Source organism: Cynocephalus volans, chromosome 9 (genome assembly GCF_027409185.1).
Source record: "Cynocephalus volans isolate mCynVol1 chromosome 9, mCynVol1.pri, whole genome shotgun sequence".
Taxonomy (NCBI): domain Eukaryota; kingdom Metazoa; phylum Chordata; class Mammalia; order Dermoptera; family Cynocephalidae; genus Cynocephalus; species Cynocephalus volans.
Window position 1 is genome coordinate 58,242,722 of NC_084468.1, and position 24,167 is coordinate 58,266,888.

Sequence of the window (24,167 nt, forward strand, 5' to 3'; positions counted from 1 at the left end):
TTACAGATGTCTATGCATATCAAAATTGTCATACAATTGAACGTGAAACATACAATGGAAAGTAAATATTGACAGCAATTGCTGAAAGTATTGTAAAAATTATCAATTTCCTCAAAGAATTGCTAACGTAGGTGTACTACACATAATCTGACTTGTGAAGATATATTGAACACGCTATCGATTTTTTCTATGCGATTGCTAAGCTTACTTAAATAGAAGACTATATTTATTGTTTCTACTTTTTCTTTTCCCATTCACTTCTCAATTCTCTGCGATCTACTAATACCACTAAAACTGACATTGTCAAGGGAACAGTTATAATATCTAATGGTTCCTTTTTTTGTTTTCCTTTTTGTTTTACTCCCTGATTTCTTTCCTGCCTTAATTATGATCCTTGACACCTCATTTTTGACTTATGAACCCATCTTCTAGTTTCCTTTTTTTCCTCCCTGGGCACTTCTCAGTTACCTTGGAGAAGTCTTTATTTACGCTCGGATAAAATCTTTGTCATGAGTTTCTATTCTATCTGACTTCAAGAGACTGTTTATTGCACATTCAGTAGGCACCTCAAATATATTTCCACAGAAATAGACAGAAAATAAATAAAAATATATTTCCAAAATGAAATAGACGTTTACCTCTTCCTTTACTCAAGCCTGCTCTATTTCCTATATTTTCTATCTTTGTGAACAGCTCTATCATCCACACAAACACCCAAAGCTTGGCTTCATCCACATTTCCAACATCTGATCAATATTTTAGACATTAAATCCTGTGAATGCAACCCATTTAATCTCTCCAATCTCTCACCCCACTCACATGGGATACATACTTAATCCAGGTCCCAATCAGCCACCTACTGAGGTCTGTTCAAAACAAAATAACTTTTTTTATAAAAAAGAAGTCTTCTATCTATATCCTTTATATTAAATGCTTCCATTACAATGAATTTCATCATCCTGACTAGAAATCTTGGAAAAATCTTTGATCCTTTCTAATTAATCATCAGGTTCTGACAATGTTATCATCTAAATTTTAAAAGTCCATCCTCTTCACCAATTCCACTACCACCAGTGCTCCAGTTCATGCACTCATCATTGATTGCTGCAAATTGTAATAGCTTCCTTACTAGAATCCCGGCCTCTAGTCTTGTTTTCCCTAAATCCACTCTTCACCTAGCAGCCAAAGTGACCTTTTAAATTGCAAATTTGACAATATCAGTTCTCCAATTAAAACGTTTCCATTTTTCTCCATTGCCAATGGGAAGGAGTCTCAACTTTTTTATGATGAACCAAGAAAGTATTTTCTTGCCCTGGATCCTACCTACCTCTTCAGCATAGTCTTTGACACATTCCCCTTAGGATTTATGTTGAAACCACAGCAAACTGTTTGCATTTGTCTGCATTCGCTGTGCTGTTTTTTCTCCTTAGGATTTTGTTCCTGCTACCTCTTTCACCTGAAATGCCCTTTCTTAGGAATTCCCTTTTCTTAGACTTCTCCACTGCCTGCATCCTGTCCATGACATCACCTCCTACTGGGGAAGGTGTATGGAACACCCAGGCTGAGATAAGAACTTCAAAACTGCTGCTATACTACCTTGTGAAGAGCTCTACTTTGTACTTGCCATAGGATCATAATGACCTATAGATTTTAGTCTGCTGGGATATCAGCACCTAGAGAGAAGCGTTGTGCCATTCTTTCATTTGAAGAAGCAGCAAGATTTCAGGTAATATTATTAAAAAAAAACTTAAACTTTTTATAAAGAGATGAATTAATTATTAATTAAGCACACCAATATTCTACATTTATTAAGTGCATAACACATCAGAATTGGTGCTAAACATCTTAATTTTAAATTTAATTAAGTATATTTTCATTTTAAAACTTTTTTCAATATAAATTCTATATTAGAAATCATGGAATGAACAAAGTATATATGAGAATAAAAATAATCTATAACCCTAACACCTAGGAGTAATCGATACTATTATTTTAGTTTATGTTTATCCTGCTAAAAATATTGTTTTTGCTTGGCTGGGATAGATTACCACCACAATTTGTATCTTTTTTGTTCCACTTTCAAAACTGATCCTAAGTGAAGGAGTTCTGGTCAAGATGGTGGAATAGACAGTTCCCAGCATCACTCTCTCCTACAAATCAACAAATTTACAACTATAAAAATGTAACATCAGCCAAGCTGGGGCCATTGGAGCTCAGGGGAAGAGCAGGAGAGACCTACGGAGTTCATGAAGGTGGTAGAAGCCAAGATGAGAGAAAGAAAAAACTGCTCAGAGGGTTTCGGGCTGCGGCCACTTTAAGGCTCGAGCTGCCGAGCGCATGAAGCAGGAGCTGGCAGAAGCCACAGCTGTGCCCTTTAGATGGAGTTACTTGGAGGCAGCAGGGGAGAAGAGGGCCTTGGTGGCCCCCAAGACAGCAAGACCACTAATAGGGTTCCCATGGACCCACACAGGAGCGAGGAGCCAGAACAGCTGAAAAAAGGGAGCCATTCAGAGGCCGGTGTCATCATGCGGGGCTGGCACAGGGCCCATCCCGTGGGAAGTGTTTGCAACACAGGAGGTGGGGGAGACAGGCCCACCAGGAGAACACTGGGACACAGCAAGGACAGCTGATCCACTCCCCAGTCAGCATAGGGCCTCTCAAAGGAGACTGGCTGGGAATGAAGAATTGCATGGGGTGCAGTTTGCTGAAAAACTCAGGCCCACATCAGAGTTTCTACACAACCCAGGTGCATCAGGTCTCTGGAGAGATGGAAGTACCTATAAAGTCAACCATTAAACCCTGAGCTGCACAAAAAACCTTCCCTAGGGAAACAGCAGCAAAGCAGCAATTTAGCTCAATCACACAGCTCAAATACTGGTTCCCACAGGAAGTTCCCCTGTTTAGAAGTAAGCAAAGAACAACAAATTAGATCTGGCCCCGGCACACCACCAGCACCTAGGGGCCTGCCTGGGAACCAGAGGCTTGATGCTGAGGACTGGACCCCACTCCCACATCCAGGCACACAATCAGCACCTCGGGGTTCTGCCCTGGGGCCCAGGGTATGGACAAGGGGACCAGACCCACTGTCCACAACCAGGCACACCACACCAGCACCTTGGTGCCTGCCTGGAGACCTGAGCATGGAGAAAGGAACCAGACCCCCCTCCCATAACCAGGCACACCATGCAAGCACCTTTGGGACCACCCAGGGACCCAAGGCTTGGAGAAAGGAACTTGACCCCCCTCCCATAACCACACATTGCAGCAGCACCTCAGGGCCCACCCAGGAAGCCGAGAGTTGGAGAAGGGGACTGGAATCCCCTCCCACAACCAGGCACACTGCACCAGCAGCTAGGGGCCTGCCTGGGGACCTGAAGCATGGAGGAGGGGACTGGAACCCTTCCCACAACCAGGCACGCTGCACCAGCACCTCAGGGCCCATGCAGGCACCCAAGGCATAGAGCTGGGGAGCGGACCACCTTCCCACAACCAGGCACACTGTGCCAGTGCCTCAGGGCCCACCCACAGACCTGAGGCATGGAGCCAGGGACCAGACACACCCCACAACCAGGCACACTGCCAGCACCAAGGAGCATACCAAAAACATCACCTCCATGTGGGTGGCCCACCACAGCTACCACAATAACCATGGCTGCTGCAAAAGTGGCTAGACAGCACAACCACCATGCAGATGATCCGCCAACCACTGGAGTACATTGACACAAGGAGAGTCACCAGCAGAGATAAAGAAAAGAAGAGGATGTCTCTTTCCACAAAGCCCATTTCAGAGTGACAGAAGAAGCATCTGCTCTATGATAATATTGGGGGACCTGATCACAGCTCTCAGCATTGGACAGATCATCTAGGCAACCAATCAACAGAGTAACCATTATTCTTTCAGAAGGAGAAAAGAAATCTAGGGTAATTAGAGGGGGGAGGGGGAGAGAGAGGGAGGGATGGGGAGCATAAAGAATAATTGGACAAGGGGCATAAAGAATAATTGGGATTTGTAACAATATATATGCTAGTAATATTGATTTGATCAATATATCACAATGTTGAACCCCAAAAATATGTATAATCAATTTTGATTCAATAAAAATAAATAAATTTTAAAAAATTGATCCTAAGCATTTTCTTCTTTAAAAATTTACATTTTGTTCATTCAAAATGAGAAGTTGAGAAGGATGCATCAGGGATGACATTTTACCCCAATAATTTGTGTTCCATTTTGTTGTTTTGCTGACTATTTTTATTTTTAAGATTATGGCTTTATTTTTATTGATAGATAAATGGATGAATCAATCAATATTTACCAAGTTCCTAACAGATACTAAGCCCTGTCTAATCAGCTCTCACGTGTATTGTCTTATTAAGTTTAATGGTTTCAAATTACTTCTCCAGGCACATCTTGACAAGATTTCACAATGAAAGTTCTATTACATAAAGATTAAAATTAAGATTTATCTTAAAGTGACAGAGCTATTTTATTCACTATCATACATATCCAAATATTCTCTTTAAGATTTTTCCCAGTTGGATAAAAGCACCCTTTCTAATCATGCTGAAGAAAAAGTAATTTTATTATACACTTAAGTACTTTTAAAAGATCTAAAAATGTAAGTAATATATGATACAGTTATTATATTAGTTGCTATAACAATTACATTACAGTAATGCTAAACTTTTGTATTAAATAATTCCTATTATTTTATAGAATTGTCATTATATGCTTTGAACACTTTTATCATTTGTTGAGTCTTTATTATATGGTTAGCTCATTTCACCAATGAGGAAATTGAACATTAAAGGAATTTTTATGCAAGATCCATTGTAGAAACCCAGTTTAATAATGGCAAATATTGGTGAGAAATTATTATATAATACCATTCATGAAATAAAAATTATCTAATTTAATCTTCACAGCAAACATCTGAAGCAGAAATAATATTATACTTCTTTATATAAGAATACTGAAGCATGTTGAAGTAGAAAAATATCTTGCCAAAGATCACCTGACTACTATATGACAGACCAGAGATTAAAAGCCAGGTTTATTTGACTCTAAATTTCATGGGAGAATACAATCCCTACATTCCTGGAAGTGGATCCAGTCCTACAGAATGAGAAAACAAATGACGTTATCCTAACGTAGGCTTTACTCTTTACATTTCCAAAAGATCCAACTTTAAAATTATTTCAGAAAACTGGGTTTCTGGATTTGTGAAATATAATTCTAAATACTAAATTCTTCAAATTATTTCATGTAACTCTATCAAGCATATTTTTGTTACCCTACAACAGGAGATGAATAATTGATCATAAATAATCCTGAAAAAATAATTTGGGCAGTGAAAATGTTTGTTGAAAAAATATAATTTACTATATAATTTCAGTAACTTTTTAGTTTTGTTTTTTTTTTAACAAAACAACAACGACAACAAGAAAACAAACAAAAAGCAAACAACTTGCAATCCCATGAATGCTTTTACTGGCAGAAGATATTTGCAGCACATATAACTGACAATGGACATATATCCAAGAAGAACTACTAAAGACAATACAAAATGACAGATGATGCAATATAAATGGGAAAAATAACTACACAGTCACTTCAGAATAACAGGAAACTGAAATGACCAATTGATACATGGATAGGTCCTTGATAAGGTAAATACAAATTAAAATTACAATGACTACACTATAAGATACACCAAATTAACAAACATAAAAAACTATGGTAATACTAAATGTTGGTGAGGATATGGAGCAATGGCAATGGCCACACAGTGCTGGTAGAGGACAGTTTGGTATTATTCATAAATATAAAAAAGCACATGACCCAGCAATTCTACATCTGCATGTTTCATAGACAAACTCTTGCACATAGATGCCAAGATATATGTATAAGAAGGTTCACAGCAGCATTGCTTTAACATCTGAAACCTGGAATAACCCAAATGTCCACGAACATTTATATATGAGTAAATTATAGCATGTTTAAGACAATGGAACATTAGCCAATAATGAAAATAAATGGACTAGAGCTACCTACAATAAGGTGGATGACTCCTGCAACAATGTTGAGTAGAAGCAAGCCTCAAAAAAAATATGTACAATGCTGTTATATTTATTCAGTGTTCAAATAGAATTGCAGTTTTTAAAATTTTATTTCTTTGATAAAATAAAAAATGAGAAACCAAATGAAAATCCCGAGAATAAATAAGACCACATCAGTTTATCAGTTTTTTTTTTATCATGATAATTAATGTGAGGGCACTTTAAAAAGTTCATGGAAAGATTTGTATTATCTTTTTCCATGAATTTTTGAAGTGCGCTTCTAAAAAGTTAGAGACATGAATTCTATTAAGCACTAACTAGTCAATTAATAACACAGAAAGTGTCTTTTAAAGTGATACCAAAGTAGCATAAAAAATATCTATAGAGTTGTAAATATAAAACCTTCCGAGAAAAAGAAAAAGTAGCTCCAACATCCGGGAGCCTGGTATTCTGTTGAACATCAACATCGGACAAAGCCATCTGTGACTATAATAGTTCAAGACAAAAGCAAGACCATTCTGTAATATGTATGAGCTCAGACAAAGACAAGAACATTGTTCAAAACAATAAAATAAAACAAAGAGAAATGGAACAGCTCCCTAGCCTGGCTAATATGAGTGACTTCTGCTTCTCTGACAATTAATTACAGCTTTAGACTCGCTTCCTTATTCTTGCCTTCTAGATAATATTTATCTAGATACCCAATGACAGCGTTATTCCAGCTTTTTGACAGCATTCTATTCAGAGAAAAGACCCAGTTCCTTTACCCCCCCCCCCCCAATCACCTAGCACAAGCCCAAATCTTCTAATGCATCATCTTTAACAATCTCTTACAAAGATACCCCGTGGTAACCCCATGGCGTAGCTCTCTTTCTCTGCACTGAGTAATAAACCCATCTATGGATTTATTTATCCTTGTGATACTGGCTGAAAAGCATTGATAAAATAACCATATTCTAAAAATCACTGAATTATCTTATTAATCCTTATTTCAAAATTGCCCATTTTTTAATTATATTATAATACAGTGAAAACTGTTCATTCATAATTATCGTGAACTTTAGAATAAAAATAAATCCACCAAATACGCTACAATCAGGTGATGTAACTTTTACAACTAAATCTGCTAAAATCCTTATTTCTATTTTGACTATTTGACATATTTGATTATTTTTAGACCCCTGAATTCTAGATCCGTTCATTTACAATCTTTAAAAGCAATATTTTATTTATTTATATATTTTTTAGAATTTTTTTTGTTTGTTTTGTTTTTTGGTGGCTAGCTGGTGTGGGGATACAAACCTGTAACCTTGTTGTTACCAGTGTCATGCTCTCCCAAGTGAGCTAACCGGCCATCCCTATCAAAAGCCATATTTTTAAAACAATTTTTCTGGTAACTACAATGCGATTTCCTTCACTTACTTTCTTATCATGTAAGAATGTATATGTTACTTTTTAAAGCTGTATGTATCATCTTAAATACCTCTATTTTATCCTCTTCTATTTGTTTATCCTTTGTTGTAGTCTGCTTTCTTCCTTCTCTTACTTAATGTCCATTTATTCTTAGGAAACTCTTCAATTATCTGCATGGAAATTCCTAGTGATTGATCTCTCAAATCCTTGAGAGTTAACTTCTTTATTAGTTTCCTATTGCTTCTATAACAAATTACCACACATTTAGTGGCTTACAACACCACAAATTTATTCTCTTACAGTTCTGTAGGTCGGAAGTCTGACGTGAGTTTTACAGGGCTAAAATAAAAATGTTGGTAGAGCTGGTTCCTTCTGGAGGTTCCAAAGGGAGGATCTGTTTCTTGCCTTTTGCTAGAGACTATCCTCATTCCTTGCCACATGGTCATGTATTAATTGCTCCATTCTCCCTTTGCCTCTTGTCACACTCATTGCCTTCTTCCTTTGATCTGGCCTCTCTCTTATAAGGACCCATCATTTAGGGCCCATCCAGAAAATTCAGAATAATCTTCCCATCTCAAAATCCTTAACGACATCTGGAAAGTCCCTTTTGCAGTATAAGGTAGCCTTCACAGATTCTGAGGATTAGGACATGAACATCTTCGGGTAGGAAGGGGATATTATTCAGCCTATCACAACAAAAACTATGATAGGTTTTTTTAAAAAAATGGTTTTTTGCCATTACTTTTATTATACTTTCGTTTTTTTTCTTTTTTGACACTAGCAGCATTGGGAGCAGAAGGCATTTTGAACACAAAACTTCTTCATTACTTTCAACCCAAAGAAAATATTAATAAGAAGGATAAAATTGCAGAGGGTAACTTGGTTTGTGCTTTTATTCTGTGAGAGTCTAAGAAATGGATATTATCAATATCCCAGTAAAGTGGGTAGGAAGGTAAACTGGGCATGTTGGACAATACTTCATTTCTTCATTGGAGGTCTTTCAAATGTGGTTTTCTTGTTATGACTGATATGAGTCCCTAAAATTTGAGGAAAAGTATCAGTCTTCTGTGATTACAAATACACAAACCAAAGGAAAAGGTAAATAAATCTTGGTTAATTGTCATTTGGCTTGACTATGGTACTGACTATCCATTTTCACATATAATTAGGAATAAATTCTGAACTTTCCCTTCTCCCCCAGTCATGAAATAACCTGTTTTTCCATAAAAAATAATACTTGCTGTTTAGCCCTTCAAAGGTATTTTTTTCAAGTAACCTTTCTTATATCATGAGCTTTTCTTGAGGCAGCTCATTAATATATTGATTCTGAGAAAAATATGTTAAATTCAGCACATGATATCATTTGTTTTTATTCTGAGGATAATCTTTTCATTCTTTTTTTTTCTTTTTATATGGGTTTCTTTTAGATGTGTCTAGCAATGTAAATATATCGCATGCTTCACTGGGTGGAAAAATGTAACAACAGAGCTCAATGTGGGAGCAAACTATAATTTAACATCAATAAAAGATTAGTAATTAAAATTTTAATATCATGCAAATGTCATTTTTTATACAACAAAGAATTTCAAGATACTAAGTCATGGAGTACTTAGGCAATAGAAATGTGACCTGGATACTTACCCTCAACAACAAAATGAGTAACAATTCCAATTGCAATTCCTATGATTGCCGCAATTGCCAATGTGAAAAGAGCTAGCCGTATAGGGTCCCAAAATTGCTCTCTTCTTTGATATTCAACTTGTGGGTATTCAGCTTCTGAAAGTTCAACTGGTCTGTGATAATAGAAAGAAAGAAAATAATAAGACAATGGTTTATACTGCTAAATGACAGTGGAATACTTAGGTCTTGAAAAGAACACTAGGTTTTAATTTGCGTACCTTCCCCCCAACATCCCAATCACAGTACAAGTTTTAAAGTTCTACTGATGTTAGGCTGGCCCGTGGCTCACTTGGGAGAGAGCGTGGTGCTGACACCACCAAGTAAAGGGTTAAGATTCCCTTACTGGTCATCTTTTAGAAAAATAAATAAATAAATAAATAAAGTTCTACTGATGTTGATATTCAAGTAAGGATATCTTCCCACTGCATTTTTGTCTGTCTTACTGGCAATTTGAAATTTGGGCAGTAAAATACAAAGATTCACTTTTTTAAAAAGGTAATTTATAAATAACATTTTCATGGAATTTAAATAAGGAAGCTTTTAGCAACAAAATTACATAATATTCTCACCAGTTTTACTTGATTAAAAATAAAAGATTTCAATGTGACTACTTTTTAAAATGTTCTTTAAAATATCTTTATGGCTTGTTTTAAAACTAGCAATATTACTTTTGAAGACCTGATCATGGTTTGTTGCACTTTTTAAACATTTTGCAGTGAAATCACAAATTGTGGATTGTACTTGATAAGACTCCAGTGCCCAAGAACACCTTTCATTTCCACTTGACTCTTTCCTATCCCCACTGGTACACTTGTCCACTACCAAAATATCTTACGCCATTTAAATGATCTTTCTCCAACTTGAAAGTTGTCATTCATTTACTTCCTTTTCTGAATCTCCAAATATGATTTAATATTGTGTTATCTTGCAAGTGAGATACTTCTTGTAAATTTTTTATGCTTTTAATTTTATTTAATAGTATTTATTGTAAACTTGTTTCATTAAATGAGATAATAGATAGTCCTTAGACCAGTACCTACCACATTAAAATGTTTCAGAAACTGTTCTAGATCACTAAAAGTATTAACATTTTAAGACATACTCTTTGCCTTAGGATGTTCACACTTTAAAAGGGGAGACAGACATGAAAACAAGTAATTACTATATGGTGTGACCTGTGGCAAAATAAGTTTGTACGAGAAGAGAGAGCAACTAACTTTTTGGAGGGCTATCACAAGATTTTATTAAGAAGGCAACATTATTAAAACTTTGAGAAATAAAAATTCACCACGTGGAAAGAAAGAGAAAACAAAGAAAACAGCATGTGTGGAGAAAAAAAGGTAAGGATGTGAAACAGAATTCATTACTAATTATTAGTACTGAGAATAAAAATATAAATAAAACATGGCTTTTGCTCTCAAAGAATGAAAGGTCTACAGCGTATGTTCAAGACTGCAAGTCCTTCACAGCACCGCAGTACCGGAAAGAAGTTTATGGTAGAGCAGTGGGCCTGGGACTAGCTCATGAGGAGTCTCATAACCCAAAGTAAAGAGCTGGAAATTTACCCTGCAGGAGCTGGAGATCCAACAAAAATTTTAATCAGAACGAGAATTTAGAATAACCACACAGTTGTGAATAAGGATGAGATTAGGACACGCCTGCAGACAGGTAGACCAGTTTAGAGGTCACATTGAAGGTCCAGGAGAGAGACAATGAGGGCCTGAACTAAGGCTTTGGCATTAGGGTGGAGAGGAGGAGATGAATTATAGTTCCAGTCCTTGATCTATGTTGAGTGACTGATTACCTACAGGACAAGGAAAAGATTAACGGCTCACTTGTTTGGATGTCCAAGTAAATGACTACCTCCAGGCAAGGTGAGGAAGATTAAAGGAAGAGAAAGTATTTCTAATATAGACACCAATATTGTTTTTAAAAAGCAATTTGCTTACACCTTACACTCGGCTGTCAGCCCAATGGAAAGTGTATGTTTTATGCCCTTTCTCTTTGACTCACTTTATTTTAGTTGTATCACTAATACCTGTTTACAATTCTAATAAAAACAACTGTTAAGGATGGAACTATACAACACAGGAAAAAAAATTACTAATGTTTTCATATGTGATGCCTTCCTTATTACCCATAATTAAAGTTTCTATTCCCAAAATCTATGGCAATAAGTATTCTTGATTATTAGTTTGTGGATATTAACGGCTGCTGTAATTTTCAAAATTATTCTCACTCTCTTTTTTTCCCTAAGTTTTATCAATTTCATTGTTGCACTCAGAGCCTTTCAAGAAACAAAAAATGACAAGAATCAAATTTTATCAAACTTATGGGGTGATAGCCAAGTATCATGTCATGACAACACTGTGTCATTGTAAAGGAGACTTTTTTAAAATAATGGTCATATTTAGTTTTAAACTGAATTTCTTCTGTCTGATGACCAGCTATTTTCAGTCTTAGGTAACTGGAATCCTGATTTTTGTCTCACGTAGTAGTTGAAATAAGTTTTACCAAATACTCATTTGCATGTTTTAAAGTGTATCTGTCAGAAACAGCATGCAGATAACAGTAAATTGCAAAGGAAGTGGTGTTTACCTAATGGGGGAAAATAAGGTTATTTTAAAAACCCAACAAAGTATTCAGAAAATGATAGAAAAATTTGTTGGTTAGGCTGCTGCAAAATGCTATGGTGAGCATAATAAACAAAGCAAAATGCACTCGAGGCATTCTTAAGTGTGCAATAAACGTTGAGAATTTGGCCATATGTTAAATATATTTTTTCAAATGTGTAACTAGTTCAAGATTTGAAAAAGATTGTTTTATTTTGATGACATTTAAAATTCCTAATGACTTTATATATTTCTATGTTTCTCTTGATTTGCATAGGACAATTATTTGTTCATTTAAATCTGAATATGAGTTGGATGATAAATGGAAACTTTTAACAGCCTTTTTAAAGATAAATTTTATTGTGTATGTTTTACATAGACAACATATCATGGGATACATATAGATAGCAAAAAGGTTGCTATAGTAAAAATTGATATATCCCTCATTCATATAGTTACCCATTTTTTTGTCATTTTTGTGGCAAGAGCAGCTAAAATTTACTCATCTAGCATGAATCCCATACACAGTACAAATTTTTATCTATAGTCCTCATGTTGTACATTACATATCTAGACTTGTTTGTCCTATGAATCTGCTACTATCCTCTGACTTACATCTGACCATTTCCTCTCCCTCCCCCTGCCACCTCTGGTAACCACTGTTTTGTTCTCTATTTCTGTATATTAGAATTTTTTTTTTTTTTTTTTTTTTTTTTTAGATTCCACATATAAGTGAAATTATACAATATTTTTCTTTCTGTATCTGGTTCATTTCACTTAGTATAATGTCCTCCAGGCTCATCCATGGTGTGGAAAATGAAAGATCTCATTCTTTTGTAGAGTTGAATAATAGTCCACTGTATATATATGTATGTGTGTATACATAACACATACATATATATCTATCACAATTTTTTTTATCAATTTGTCTGTCCAAAGACACTTAGGTTATTTCCATATCTTGGCTATTGTGAATAATGCTGCAGTGAACATGGGAGTGTAGATGTCTTTACAAAGTAGTAATTTCATCTCCTTTGGGTATGTACTCAGAAGAAGAATTGCTGGGTCATACTGTAGTTTTATTTTTAATTTCCTTAGGAACCTCCATACTGTTTTCCACAATGGCTGTCCCAATCTATATTCCTATCAACAGTGTACTAAGGTTTCCTTTTCTTCACACCCTCATCAACATTTGTTATCTTTTGACTTTTTGATAATAGCCTTCCTAACAGGGACAAGGTGGTATCTCATAGTGGTTTTGATTTGTACTTCCTGGATGATTAATGATGTTGAGTACCATTTCATATACCTGTTGGCCATTTTAATATCTTTTTTTGGAAAAATGTTTATTCAGGTCTTTTGCCCATTTCTTAATTGGGTTATTTGTTTTTCTAGTATTGAGTTATATGAGTTCTTTATAAATTTTGAATATTAACTTATCCAATACATGGCCTGCAAATATTTTTTCCCAATCCATAGGCTGCCTTTTCATTTTGTGGACTATTTCTTTTGCTGTGCAGAAGTTTTTTTGATGTAGTCCCATTTATTTATCTTTGCTCTTGTGGCCCGAGTTTTTGACATACTATTCAAAAAAAATTATTGCCAAGTCCAATTTCCAGGAGCTTTTCCCTTATGTTTTCTTATAGGAGTTTTATAATTTCTGGTTTTATGTTAAGTTTTCTGTCCATTTTGAGTTGATTTTGTGTATGCTGTAAGGTAAGGATCTAATTTCATTCCTTTGTATGTGGAAATCCAGTTGTCCCAACACCATTTATTGAATAAACTATCATTTCTTCCTTGTGTCCTCTTGGTATCCTTCTCAAAAATTAGTTGACTGTATATGTTTGCATTTATTTCTGGGCTCTCTATTCTGTTCCACTGGTCTATATGTTTGTTTTTGTGCCAGTACCTACTCTTTTGAGTACTATAGCTTTGAAATATAATTTACAATCAGGAAGTATGATGCCTCCAACTTTGTTTTTCTTTCTCAGAATTGTTTTGGCTATTTGGGGTCCTTTATGATTCCATACAAATTTTAGGAAAAATTTCTTTCTGTTTCTGTGAAAAATGCCATTAGGATTTTGATAGAGATTGTGTTGAATCTGTATGTTGCTTTGGGTAGTAGAGACACTTTAACAATATAAGCTCTTCTGATCTGTGAGCACAAGATATCTTTCTACTTATTTATGTTTTCTTCAGTTTCTTTCCTCAATATGTTTAAAGTTTTTAGTGTATAGATATTTCACCTTCTTGGTTAAATTTATTCCTAGGTATTTTATTTTTTTGATGCTAGCAGAAATTGATTGTTTTGAGTTCTTTTTCAGTTAGGTTGTTATTTATGTATAAAAATGGTACCGATTTTTTATGTTGATTTTGTATCTTGCAACTTTACTGAATTTATTTATTAGTTCTAACAGTCTTTTTGTGTGTGATCTTCGAGGTGTTTTACATATAGGATCATGTCATCTGCAAATAGAGATAATTTTACTTCTTCCTTTCCAATTTGGATGTCTTTTATTATTTTTTTCTTGTCTTATTGCTCTTGTTAATACTTCCAGTACTATGTTGAATAGAAACAGAAAGAGTGAGCATCCTTGCCTTGTAACAGATCTTAGTGGGAAAAGCTTTCTGTTTTCTCCATTAATTATAATGTTAGCTATGGGTTTCAGTACAATTACTATAAAAGTTACTCATACTTGTTATTTTTCTTTATAATTTATGAAAATCATTGTTTCTGAATTTGTTGTGAAATGAATAACAAACTGATTGTTAGATGCATAAACATCAAAAATATAAATCTATTAATTTTCATTGCCAAAATTCTATGACTAGTTTAGCTGGTTTCACATATCAATCAGCAGAATTAAAATAAAATCTTGATCTTCAGGCTGAAGGTTACAAAGCCAGAATGTTTAAAATAAAACCCACATCTTTGTTTAAAATCTTCTGGGATAATGTTTTATCCGTTAATTCTTCAATGTGGACACCAACTAAAATGACACCATTGTGACACTGCATCAGTGTTGTGAAGTCTATATCATTTTAAAAAATGTATTAAAATAAACAGAATACAGGAACTTAAGCCTTTTGGTGATTTGAATAGAAATAAAACTTAAATGGTTACAATAATAGTGTTCATATGGGAACAGTATTGGAAAGAGCATGAAATTTAGCATCAGAAATCCTGGGTTCAATTCTTTGTTTGATCATGTATTGACCCTGTTTTCCTGATGTCTCTGATACTCTAAGAATTCCTCATCTATTAAATTAGGAAAATAGTATCTCCCACCTCTTAAGGTTGTTGTGAGGATTAAATTATGAAGGTATTTTACAATGTTTAAAGAACTACATAATAGAACTTGTCAGAAACCATAAGCTTCTTTGAGAATAAGAACAGATTATCACACTACTTTCTAACTAACTCTAAAATCTAGCATAATTCCTGACATAAATGTTGCTGCTCTTTGAATGAATGAATGAACAAATTGCAGATAAAAAAAAAATCTAGATCCTAGCCTCAGAAAAACTGTTTGCATACAAAGGCTAAATAATTCTAGACTGTAAGAGTTATTATTTAATATTCAGCAAACAATTAATGCATAAACATCTACCATGTTTGAGGCACTAATACGCAGGTACTAGATATACAGTGAACAAAATACAAATACATGGTCACTGATGTCATGGTGCTTACAGTCTGAAAGCAGACTGATAAAACCAGTAAATGTAGAGATCATTATAAGCTGATAAGAGCTATGAAGAACAGTAAGATATCTGTGAACAAAAATAAGATTGTATATCACATATTGCACATAGGTATTGATATTCAACTCTGTACCTCACAAATATATACAATCAACTATGTTTCAATTTTTAAAAAGATGGTATAGGTTAGACGGGGGAAGGAGTCTACATGGAAAGAACGAGTAAGGAAGTCCTCTTTGTAAGGGAATATTATCCTGAGAAACGAAGAATGAGAAGAAATCTGCTTCTTGTGGAATGTCGCAAGTCTGTTTCTGCAGATTGGAAGTGCATGAGTGCCTGCACTGGAAAATAATTTGGCTTATTGGCTGAATTGACCATTGAAAAAATTATCATGGAAAAGCAGCTGTAAACCAACGAACATTTCCTCAGTTAAAATTTAGGTAGTAAGAGAAGCATTTCAGTTGCTTTAGCAGAAAGAATTCCTTCTATATTCCCTGAGATAGCTCCTGCTTACATTTTTCCTAAGTCCAAGTATTTGTTGCTATTTCATTCTTATGACCTAACTCAGCTAGATAAAGCAGACTAACTACATTATCACAGTGAGACCAAAAAGATGTATATAAAAACAGGTCAGTCTCACACCTTTCTCTCTAGACAGTCTCACAAATGTTCTGATCAAGAGAGCAAACAATTATAACCTATGATACCCTCCCACACCCCGCCCCCACTATGCCACCTAAGTAGATTAGTAATTAAGCCTAAGATCTATGACTTCTTTCAGAGGCAGGCTCTTTGATGATAAGCACCAGAATCATGCCTAAAAAAGCAGGTGAGAAAGATTGCCCCCTCCCAATAACTGGTTGTAGTGAGATCTATGATTATATATGAATTTATCAAAGATGGCTCACCATTGGACATATGACAGTCTCCTATTAGAGAGGGACTAGAGCTAGTTCAGTCTTGAACTTTTAAGAATCTTTATTTAAGAATTGGGGCAATTGAAATAGAGTTGCTTTGCCACAATTTTTTTCTAAAAACTTATTTATTTTTGATAATACATATTTATGGGGTACAGAGTTGACTATCAGTATTTGTGTACAGTATGTGATGATCAAATCAATATTATTAGCATGTTCATCACTACAAATCATAACTACTCTTTGTGTCCCTTGCCCGATTTCTCCCTAACCCCCTTCCCCTCCCCCTTTCCCACTTCTGGTAACTATAGGTCTTTTCTCTTCTTCTGAAAGTTCAGTGTTTTATTGTGGCCTTCCTTCCTTCCCTCCTTCGTTTCTTAGCTCCCATTTATGAGTGAGGACATGAGGTATTTTTCTTTCTGTGCCTGGCTTACTACGATTAACATAATTTTCTCCAAGCTCATCCGTGTTGCTGCCAATGGCAGAATTTCACTCTTTTTTATGACTGGTATTCTATTGTGTATATACACCACATTTCCTTATCCAGTCATCCACTGATGAACATTTGGTTGGTTCCAGCTCATGGCTATTGTAAACAGAGCTGTGATGAACAGGAGAGTGCAGGTATCCCTTCGACATGATGACCTCCATTCCTCAGGGTATCTACCCCAGAAGTGGGATTGCTGGATCATATAGTAATTCTGTCTGTAGTTTGAAGCTGGCAGGATAGGTTAGCTGGTTGAGCACAGTGTTTTAACACCGAGGCGAAGGGATCAGATCCCCAGGACGGTTGCCAAAAAAACAATCCTCCCACAATTTCTTTTATAGAGTTTTTCTTAAAATGGAAGTTTTTATGACAAATTAATTGGGTTCTAACTAGTGTAGTTTAAGTAGAGATATGCAGAAATTGGCCACCTCAATTATATATTTTTACATCAAATGGCATGAGTGTCTATTATATTAGGCACAATGAAGAGACTGTTATACATCTAAGATTGTTATGTGTTCCCAGTCACTGATGCCTTGCCTAAGTATATTGTTTAGGTTATAAGAATCTCTATAGAACAAAGCTGTTCAAAATCCAATGAAATATGGAAATATGCAGAAAAGGCATAGTATTTTTGACTAGATTAAAGAATAATGAATTACAAATGCCATGATGATAAAGGTATGTAAGATAGCCTATCATTGCCCAAATTATTCTCATTACAGAATTCTCAGTTAATCCATTTGTACTCTTTAAAGTAGTTAAACTGAAATATATGTAATCATATATGGTTCAGGTGAATTATAGAAGTCACAGGAGGACACCAACATGATGAAAGAGATATTGTCAAGCTAGAGTAAAACTTCCTTAATCACCAAACATCACTGCTAGATATTGTCTGGATGGCATAATTAAAGAGTCAGATAAGATCAGCAAAAAGTTTGTTTTAACTTCATATTTGGGATTTTTTTCCTGCCTGTCTTTTTGCTTGACATGATTTAAGCCCCTAATCTGAAACACTTTATAGCATGTGGTTAAGCACAGTACTCTGTCTCTTTTTAAACTTCATCTCTCAGTGCTTCAGTTTATTCACTTGTAAAATTGAGAATTGAACCATTTCACTACTGAAATATATTGACATCACCTTTCCACTTCTAGACTTCCTAATACAGTTGGGGTGTGTGTATGTGTGTGTCTGTCTGTCTGTTGGCTGTATGATTTCATAAGATTATATCATCAGAAAGCATTTATGCTATATTGAATAATTATTTGCTGGTTTAGTATTGATTGTTTAATTCTGAGCTTCCCTGTTCTCTGAGCTAACTATATATCCAGAGATATAATATATATGAGGGACTTCAAAAAGTCCATGGAAAGATTCACCTTATCTTTTAATTCTACTTTCCCATTAACTTTCTAAAATACCATCTTAGATTTATGTGGAAAGGAGCAGACTATACTTCATGTATATCTTTTAAATGTCTCTTTTCAAAAACTGCATTATTTTATTTGTAGATACAGAGGCAAAGTTTGGTCTCAGCCTTGTAAATATGGGTATTATCTACTTTCTCTGAAATCCAAATAGATTAGAAGTTTTCTAGTACTTTTTTGTTTCCCACAGTCTTACTATATGACTATTGGGTTCATGACAAAAGGTCTCAAGACTACATATTAATAATATGGCAATTGGTTTATTCATGTAAAATGTGTCTAGTGTTTCTAGACAAAGCTCTGCTAGTACTGAACTTGTAACATACCCAGAACACATGCATGATCTGGTCTGCAGGTGGATTGTTACACGTCCTTTTGTTATTCATAATTCTACTTTACTTAAGAATTATTTATTGTGTGCCTAATACATCCCAAACACGAGGGATAAAAAAAAATTTTTTTTTAAATGCCAGGGATACAAATTAAAAAAAAAAAAAAGACAAAGGCTCTGTGTTCAAGAGACTCATGATGAAGAGAAAGACATAAAATAATAAAGTCAATATAATGTCATAGGGAAAATAATAGATGTACCAAGTACAACAATAAGAAAACATGGAGAGTTGAATAATCAAAGTTGTTTGGGAAAGGGACAGAAAAAGGTATAGGAAAGATTTCCCAGAAAATGTGACAGCTGAACTAGCTTTTGAGTGATAAAGAGAGTTTTCCAGCCACATCACACTGGTTAAATACATCCTGCCCCTTTTATTCCTTGCTTGCAAGTAGAACTACTTTGCATTATCATGAAAGCACTTTTTAAACAGGAATACAACCATCAAGTTTATTTGGAAGTTAACAAGAACTGTCTACTTAATAGTATTTTTCACTACCTCTCAAAAGATTTATTGATAAAGTTGACAAAAGAAAACAATCCACATATTTTGTATAGAGAATGAGAAGTAAGAATTCGAGAGAACTTAAACCATTTTAATGGTTTAAACAGTCTGACTGAGTTCTACTGGTGGCAGTGGGATTCTCTCTGGGTGATCTCTTTCTATGGTACGACTGCTGGCAATACTTGAAAGCATGAGTCAGAAATGTTGGCAATGGTGGATAGTAAAAGGGAGGAGCTAATTGTGTCACTGCAGCACTTAGAATGATACAGCCATCGAAGTTGTGCTGACACACTGGCATTTTCATGATGAGGCAAAATTTGCTTTGGACTTGATAAGAATTTCAAAAACAAGGAACACAAATGAGAGGACTGCAAAAAATGTCCTTGGTTTTATCCAAAAGGCAGAAGAGGGCATATTCTGTAAATGTCATGATGGTAAGTGACTTCAGAAGCATCAAGAACTGTCAAAGAGCTGGGAAACTGGAGAGATTTCAAATATGTGTTAGTCATCAAAACTATCTTACTATCAGCTAGAAATGACTGTTTGACAGGCAATGGAGAAGGGCAAAATTGCGGTGTGGGTAGAAATTGCATAGTATCCTGACCCTTTACGGGAATGTCAAATAGCTCTGCACATGGGGGGAAATATGTTAGTCCTATTAAATCCTATTTACATAGTGGAATAGAATATGAAAGCATAGAAAACATGTAAGGAAATCATTTACAATTTCATGAGTTTTACAAAAATTCCTTTAAAAAAATTTTTAAACCTATGAGTTCTAGATCCAATACCACATCTATCCCCCTTTATAGCTGACCTTCAAAATCATGATTTTGTAAACTTGCAAGCACTCAGAAGCAACCTCCTCCCATGCTATGCCAGCAAGGGCAGCTCAACCTTTGACAGCAACTATACAGGGGACAACAATTAATTTAATTCATACAAATGAGGAACATTTATACAGTTTCCTGTGACTTTCAAAACTCTATCAGGCTCTTAAAAATCTTATTTTCTGGATAACTACATAAGTTGTATTAGAACAATCATCACATTTTCCACCTCAAAAAGACTTTGTAGTTACTATGACTGCCAGTATACTATTAATAAGAACAGAACAACACGCTGAATGAACTAATTTTATTTATTCATTCAGTACATGTTCACTGGAGAGCTATTGAGTTCCAGACATTATTTTAGGTACTAGTGATATAGCAGTACTAAGGATATAGAATCTGCCTTCATGTCTCCTGGTGGAAAAGACAGAAAGTGTGCAATAAACAAATCTATACTTACCAGTAAACTGTCCTGCAAGAAGACAGAGAATGAATGGGAGTGTCGTGGGGAGAAGGTGGGGGATTAAGGTGATTAAGGAGACTACTTTGCAAATGCGACATCTAAGCGAGACAGGAACAAAGTGAAGGATGGAGCCATGCAGATATCTGAGGGGAAAGTGTTACAAGCAAAAAGAACAGTTAAGTACAGGTACCCTGATATGGGAGCAGACCTGGTCAGTTTGCAGAAGAGCCAGTGAGTGTTGCCAGCACACCGTGAGGAAGTGGAAGAGGGAAGAAGGTAGAGTCACAGAGGTAATTATGGACCAGATCAAGCAGGCCACAATAAGGACTTCTTTATGTTATTCAGAGTAAGAAGGGAAGCCATTACAGAGTTTTGATCAGTGGATTGATCTGACCGTTTTAAAAGGATCACACTATGGAGAATAGACTAGGGTAGGGGGAGTGAAAGGTGGACACAGCAAAACTGGTTAGGAAACCATCGCAAAAGTTCAAGTGAGAGATGATGGTTGCTTGGACTATGATGTCAGCAGTGAGGAGATCCGAAAATACATAACAGGATTCAGAATATATTTTGAAGTCATAGCTGACAAAATTTGTTGATGATTTAGTTGTGGAATGTGAGAGAAAGAGAAGAGTTAAGGAGAAGTCCAAGGCATTTAGCCTGAGCAGGGGAAAACGTGATAATCCAGTGGCTTTGAAACATTTTGAAAGTTTTAAGGCCCCTTTCTCAAATTAATGTTTATGTGGAACTCTAATGTATAATATAGTTTTAAACAGAGTTGTTCTGGGATGGAGAGGATATACAGAACTCTCCCCCCTGGGGAACCCCCTGAAGCACATTTGCCATGCACCCAAGGAGCACATCTCCATTTTTCAAGCGTCACCTCTATAAAGTCTTTCCAACACAGGAAACTTCTGGGCAGGCTTTGACATGTAAGTAAGCAATCAGCAGGCAGGCAGTGGTTGTAGACATGAGCCATTATTCCCTCCCTGTTCCAAGGCCTCAGAAGTGATAGGAAAGGCTGAGAGCTACAGAACTTAGTCTTTGATGGAGGGACCTGCTTCCTCTGAGACTGGCTGCAGAAACAAATATATTTGTAAGTAAAGGGGTAGAGGTTTGAAGGACCCATTTCTTGATTACCCAGGACCCATAAAGAATCATAGAATTTACAGTTAAATGTAACTTACAATTAATCCACTTCAATCACCAGTGCTGAAACCACCTTTACCATAACACCACCACAATGTCGTCCAGACTATTCTTAAAACCCTCCCTTCTGAACTTCCTGAGGAAGCTACTTTCACCTTTGACTAGCCTGATGGTGTTTTTGAGGGCATGCATTCCCAAAGTTTATATCCATTACATTAGTTGTATTTCCTCGGGAACATGTAAAATGGATCTAATCCTTCTGTTACACGTAATTCATTCAACAAGTTCTTACTGAGCGCCTATTGCGTGCTTAGCACTGTTCTAGGCATTGGATATTCACTAATGAACAAGCTGAGATCCCTGTTGTCACATAAATTAAAATCAGTTGTACACATTCACACTTCCTCCTACCAGTTGACCAAACCATAGAGTTAAATTACCTTACTGCCTTGAGAAACAGTTAACGACATGTTGAGAAAGCATTTCCCACATATCTTTCATAGATTGAGAAATACTGTAATAAGAGGGATTATTAGATAAATACATAAATAAAGAAAGTATAGCTCCTGGAGAACTTTATAAGTCTGCTTTTGTTCATTCAGGATTTAAGGTTTTGGCTTTGTTTTAAAATCAACCAACTAAGTGGTGCCTCTCAAAATTAGAAATAAAAAGCCAAGAGTTTATATTGAATAAATTTGCATATTAGTTCGACTCACTAACACAAAGGGAAGAGGATAAGGTGGCCAAGGTTTAAGTGAAAAAGAGAAGTTATTTTGGGAGGAATATTTAAACATCCTTTAATAAAGTGTGACCAATATTATTCAGATCTTCACGATCACATTTATGTAACTTCCTCATTGGGCTTATTTCTACGTTTAATGTCATTAAAATATTAGAAACGCTGTGCAATTAATTTGAAGTGGGTGAAGTGAATCCATCAGATAATCGATGCCATAAAGACGAGGATTTAAATATCTGATTATCCTTGGTACTAAAAAAATGTAAATAACCAAATGTAAATTAAACATAGTACATTCTTCTATGTGCAGCATAAATATTTATGTGCTAATTAGCTGTTCTCACAGCAACAGCCCTGAGGGGAATTTTTTTTTTTTTTTTTTTTTTTATGTCTTACACATGTCTTAACATATTTGTATTCAACTTGGAGCACAGATATACATTAGATATTTTGTTGGGACACAGTCCACTCTACTTATTGCCAAAAAGCCATCATTTCTGGGAAGGCCCATGGTTAATAACATCTCTTTAATGACATGGGTTAACTGAGGTTAATGGCCTTCCTTCACACACACATACACACACACAACTACACACACGCACAGTGATACACACGTTAGTGGAGACAGGCAACAACAGAGAACAAATACAATATTTATTTTAAATGCAATTTGCAGTACACAAAGGAACCCGTGAATCTCAGCAATATCCACAGACTAAGACTCTCCCTCCCTGTGTTTAACCATAGATATATGGCAGAGTGAAACAGCCACCAAGAATAAACTGTCTTTCATTATGATCTGCTCTATGGGCAATTAAAAGTCACAAAGTCTATTGTGAGAGATTTGAGTTGAGAGTATAGAATAATGGTTAGACACATAGGTTCTGGAACCAGCTGTTCTGTTCTAAATTCCAGCTCCGACACTTATGAACTGTGTGATTTTAGACAAGATACGTAACCTCTCTGTGACTCAGTTTTTCATCTGTAAAATGGGTGTAATGATATCTACTTTGTACATTCTTATAGATATAAAATGAGACAATGTATTTAATGTGGTATAAGTGCTATAAAGTTTATTGATATTATTAAAATGCTATTAACTCACTGATTTTTATTTAAAAACACTGAATTCCTAGGAATAATCAAATCAAGACATCTTTGTTCTTATTCAAAATGACTATTTTATTTTTGTTCTTCACTCATCTCAGTTTCATATTTCTGAAATGGTTCTGTTTTTGCACTGAATCTCTCAATGAACATATTCTCTTTCCAAAAAATCTTATGGCTATTCTTATGACAACTCAGACATTCTTGTTTGCTGTATTAAGAAAACATGAAGCAGATTGCCCAATATTTGCAGATAGCAGCAGGTTCTACCACTTACTAGCCTTGTACCCTCTTGATAACCTTCAGTTTCTTCATCTGAAAAATGGGAATAATGACCCTAAATTTCTGGACTGCAGTGAGGTTTAGAGAAAATATAAATTAAGTGCTGAGCACAGTACCTGACAGAAAATAGGCAGACAATGAAAGAAAAGTTGTATAATTACCATTTTTTCATCAACTTGAAACTATAATTAATTCAAGTGAACTCCCCAAATGCCATCTTGGGGGGAAGTAGAATTTGAGTGATTTTTTTTTCCAAATTCACCCAACAATTCTATCCAGAAGTTATTAATAGCCTCATTTAATGATGAGTTAAGTAAGGCTTGAGAGGACAAGGTAAGATTGGCAAATATTGGGACAAATATCTGGACTCAGAACTAGATCCCAAATCCTCAATTA

At 35.3% G+C, this 24,167-nt stretch overlaps 1 protein-coding gene across 1 annotated transcript in view; it reads right to left on the reverse strand.

The window, feature by feature from the left end:
- LOC134385709 (transmembrane protease serine 11F) overlaps nt 1-24,167 on the reverse strand; it is a 112,659-nt gene that overhangs the window by 57,537 nt on the left and 30,955 nt on the right. The window contains exon 2 of the mRNA XM_063107441.1: nt 9,115-9,266. Coding sequence (XP_062963511.1) covers nt 9,115-9,266 — 152 coding nt within the window. The remainder of the gene's footprint in view (nt 1-9,114; nt 9,267-24,167) is intronic.